We start from the raw sequence: 4,813 nt of genomic DNA, 5'->3' as shown, positions 1-4,813 counted from the left end.
CGAGCCATCTTAGACATTCCCACCCCACAAAATCCCCGCCAACTGAGAGAGTTCTTGGGAACGGCAGGCTTCTGCCGCCTATGGATCCCCGGGTTTGCCGAAATGGCGGCTCCCCTCTACCCCCTCACTCGGCCAGGGGTTGCTTTTAAATGGGAAGAGCCCCAAAAGAAAGCCTTCACCGACATCAAAAAGGCTCTCCTTGAATCACCAGCCCTGGGTCTACCGGACTTAGCTAAGCCATTTGAACTTTTTATAGATGAGAAAGAGGGCTATGCTAAGGGAGTCCTCACCCAAAAACTGGGGCCTTGGAGAAGGCCCACTGCATACCTCTCCAAGAAATTGGATCCTGTGGCATCAGGATGGCCACCCTGCCTTCGAATGATTGCCGCTATAGCCCTGCTGGTAAAAGATTCTCACAAGCTAACCTTGGGGCAGCCTTTGACCATACATGCCCCTCATGCAGTTGAGGCAGTCATCAGACAGCCTCCAGATAGATGGCTTACTAATGCCCGAATGACTCATTACCAGACTATGCTGTTAGACAAAGACCGGGTCCACTTCGGGCCTTTGGTGACTCTGAACCCAGCCACCCTGCTCCCCCTCCCTGGGGAGCCCGAGGCTCATGATTGCTTACAGGTATTGGCCGAGGCCCATGGGGCGAGATCCGACCTGACTGACCAGCCTCTACCCAGCCCGGACCACATCTGGTTCACGGATGGAAGCAGCTTTTTGCATCAAGGAGAACGAAGGGCGGGCGCGGCAGTCACCACAGAGAATCAGGTCGTCTGGGCCCAGGCACTCCCCCCTGGAACTTCCGCACAGAGGGCAGAACTCATAGCACTCACGCAGGCTCTAAAATTGGCAGAAGGTAAGAGGCTCACCGTGTATACAGACAGTCGTTATGCCTTCGCCACTGCCCATATACATGGAGAAATTTACAGACGGAGGGGGCTGCTTACCTCCGAAGGGAAAGACATTAAAAATAAGGAGGAAATCCTCGCTCTCTTAAGGGCTCTTCATCTGCCCGCCGCCTTAAGTATCATACATTGCCCTGGACACCAAAAAGGGGATTCTTTTGAAGCAAGGGGCAATCGAAGGGCAGACTTGGCTGCCCGAGAGGCGGCCCTGACCACAGACACCACTAACCTCCTGGCTCTAGAGCCCACCAACGACCATCCCTCCCCCTCATGGGACTATGAACAAAGAGACATCCAAACCCTAGAGAAATTGGGAGCCACAAAGGAACCAAACGGGGATTGGACTTATGAAGGAAAGACTGTCATCCCCTACCGGGTAACCAAGTACCTAGTGACATTTTTACATAAGATGACACATCTGAGCTCCAAGAAGATGCGGGAGCTCCTCGAACGAGAAGAGGAATTCAATTTCCTTTTGGGGAAGAATGATATTCTAAAACAGGTAACTGAGCAATGTGATGCGTGCGCCCGAGTCAACGCATCCAGACTGAAGCTTCCTCCCGGGAACCGGGTCAGAGGCTACCGGCCCGGAACACATTGGGAGATAGATTTCACTGAGATTAAACCAGGTAAATATGGATACAAGTATCTATTAGTTTTTATAGACACCTTTTCAGGATGGGTTGAAGCCTTCCCTACTAAACATGAAACAGCCAAGATCGTTACTAAGAAATTGCTTGAAGAAATCTTTTCCCGTTATGGGATGCCTCAGGTACTGGGAACAGACAATGGGCCCGCCTTCGTCTCCCAGGTAAGTCAGTCAGTGGCCACCTTGTTGGGGATTGATTGGAAATTACATTGTGCTTATAGACCCCAAAGTTCAGGACAGGTAGAAAGGATGAATAGAACAATCAAGGAGACTTTAACAAAATTGTCGCTTGCAACTGGCACTAGAGACTGGGTCCTCCTACTCCCCCTAGCACTCTACCGCGCTCGTAATACCCCTGGACCACATGGGCTCACACCCTTTGAGATCCTGCATGGAGTACCTACTCCTATCATTAACTTTCTTGATCAAGATGTCTCAGATTTTGCTAACTCCCCTTCTCTCCAAGCTCATTTACAGGCCCTCCAACTAGTACAACGGGAGGTCTGGAAACCCCTTGCTCAAGCTTATAAAGACCAGAGGGACCATCCCACCATCCCCCATTCCTACCAGATCGGGGACACCGTTTGGGTCCGGCGTCACCAGGCCAAGAACCTTGAACCCCGCTGGAAGGGACCCTACATCGTTTTGCTTACCACTCCCACCGCACTCAAGGTAGACGGCATTGCAGCTTGGATACATGCTTCACATGTAAAGCCAGCCCGACCCACCGATTCAGCCACTGCATCAGAATGGACCGCACACCGCACTCAAAATCCTTTAAAGATAAGACTCTCTCGTACACCCTCCTGTTGATTGGTTGTCTGTTTACCCCCCATGTAGCAACTAACCCCCACAGGGTTTATAATATCACCTGGAAAATAGCCAATCTAGGGACCGGGGAAATAGCCAACCTCAGCACTTATATAGGGACTCTACATGATGGGTTCCCTCCTCTCTATGTCGACCTATGTGACTTAGTAGGGTCTGATTGGGATCCCTCTGACCAGGAACCATTCCCAGGGTACGGATGCCACCACCCTGGGGGAAGGATAGGAACAAGAAGCAAGGATTTTTATGTTTGCCCCGGCCATAAACCAACTCATGGCTGCGGGGGGGCCACAGGAAGGGTACTGTGCAAGATGGGGATGTGAAACCACAGGGGAGGCTTACTGGAAACACTCTTCCTCTTGGGATTTCATCACTCTCAAACGGAGGGAGATCCCAGGGTACGCAGGGAAAGGACCATGGAGATGTGGGCAAAGAGCCTGCGGACCCTGTTATGATAGTGCCGGAGGGAGAGGTTTTCAAGGCGCCACCCCCGGAGGAAAATGCAACCCTCTCATCCTAAGGTTCACAGATGCTGGAAAAAGGACTACTTGGGATAGTCCTAAAGTCTGGGGACTCCGGCTGTACCGAGCAGGGAAAGATCCGGTGACCTTATTCTCCCTGTACAGACAAATTACTCCCCTAAGCCAACAATCAGTCGGGCCAAACACAGTAATAGCGGACCAGAGAGCCCCAACCCAATTTCAAGTCCCTGAACCCCCTACCGTTCCTAAAGCTATCACTCCTACACCAGGTGCTGTCATCTTCTCCCCCACCCCAGACGCCCTAAACATCGAGATAACCAGAGACCCTCCAGGTACCGGAGATAGATTATTACAATTAATCCAAGGAGTTTACCAAGCCTTAAATTTTTCAGACCCCAACAAGACTCAGGAATGCTGGTTATGCCTAGTTTCCCGGCCCCCATATTATGAAGGCGTGGCAATACTGGGCAACTACTCCAACCAGACCTCAGCACCTACCAGTTGTGGAGCTGCTATGCAGCACAAGCTCACAATATCTGAGGTCTCAGGAAAGGGGCTATGCATAGGCAGGATTCCTCCCTCACATCAAGAATTATGTAACCAAGTAGAGCCATTATCTCAGGACAGCCGATACCTTGTTGCCCCTTATGGAACTTATTGGGCTTGCAGTACTGGGTTGACTCCCTGTGTCTCTACCACTGTTCTCAACACCACCATTGACTTTTGTATATTGATAGAACTTTGGCCCAAAGTCACATACCACCAACCTGAATATGTTTACAGCGTACTAGGGAAATCAACCCGATATAAGAGGGAGCCAATATCCTTTACCGTGGCCCTATTATTAGGAGGGATAACAGTGGGGGGCATAGCAGCCGGCATAGGGACCGGAACCGTTGCCCTACAGGGAATTAATCATTTTAAGCTTCTACAACAAGCCATGCACACGGATATCCAGGTCCTAGAAGAGTCAGTCAGTGCACTCGAGAAATCCTTAACATCACTCTCTGAGGTGGTCCTGCAGAACAGACGAGGATTAGATTTATTATTTTTACAGGAAGGGGGGCTATGTGCTGCCCTCAAGGAAGAATGCTGTTTTTATGCAGATCATACAGGAATAGTTAGGGACAGCATGGCCAAACTTAGGGAAAGGCTAAAGCAGAGGCAACAGCTATTTGAGTCTCAACAAGGATGGTTCGAAGGATGGTTCGCTAAGTCCCCCTGGTTGACTACCCTTATATCCACGCTCATGGAACCTCTGGTTATTCTATTTTTGATCCTCATATTTGGTCCCTGCATTCTGAACAAACTGACTCAATTCATCAGAGAACGACTATCTGTTGTACAGGCCTTAGTCTTAACTCAACAATACCATCAACTAAAGCAAATAGATCCAGAGTATCCAGAGACCTCTGAATGAAAGATTCCATTCAGTTACAAGAGAAATGGGGGAATGAAAGACCCCTGCCCCTTAGCCCTTTCTTTCTCAAGTTTGTCTCCTCTTCCTCCTGTTGGCGGCTTCCCCGATCCCCACCCCCGGCGGCCTTCCCCCGCCACCCGCCGCACGCCCGGCCCGAGAACAAGCACCAGGTGGGCCGGCCCGAGAACGAGCACCGGGTGGGCCGGCCCGAGAACGAGCACCGGGTGGGCCGGCACGAGGGCGAGCACCAGGTGGGTCGGCACGAGAATAAACACCAAGTGAGCCGGCCTGGAGCCCTGCCCCTGAGCCCCCGCCCGAAGAGAAACACTCCGTCCCAAGGGGGAGGGGGAATTGAGTCTGCTGTACCAGACACCAGACCTTGAGAATATGCTGATCTGGAATGGCTCTGTGTCTTATTTGAACCATCCAATAGAAATGATTCTGTATTTCGCCTCATTTGAAAGACTCTTGTTTCACCTCATTTGAATAACTCTGTACTTTGCCTCATTTGAATAAC

General features: G+C 50.9%; 1 protein-coding gene across 1 annotated transcript; it reads left to right on the top strand.

The window, feature by feature from the left end:
• Window positions 1–2,667: 2,667 nt before the first annotated feature.
• On the top strand, window positions 2,668–4,296 carry LOC113834078 (MLV-related proviral Env polyprotein-like). Its single transcript, XM_035438774.1, has one exon. The coding sequence runs from the start codon at window positions 2,668–2,670 to the stop codon at window positions 4,294–4,296; it is 1,629 nt and encodes a 542-aa protein (XP_035294665.1).
• The last annotated feature ends 517 nt before the right edge of the window (window positions 4,297–4,813 follow it).

The sequence above is a fragment of the Cricetulus griseus genome, chromosome 2 (assembly GCF_003668045.3).
Source record: "Cricetulus griseus strain 17A/GY chromosome 2, alternate assembly CriGri-PICRH-1.0, whole genome shotgun sequence".
Classification (NCBI taxonomy): Eukaryota; Metazoa; Chordata; class Mammalia; order Rodentia; family Cricetidae; genus Cricetulus; species Cricetulus griseus.
Note: the sequence above shows the minus strand (reverse complement) of the source record. Positions and strands in the feature narration are given on the sequence as shown.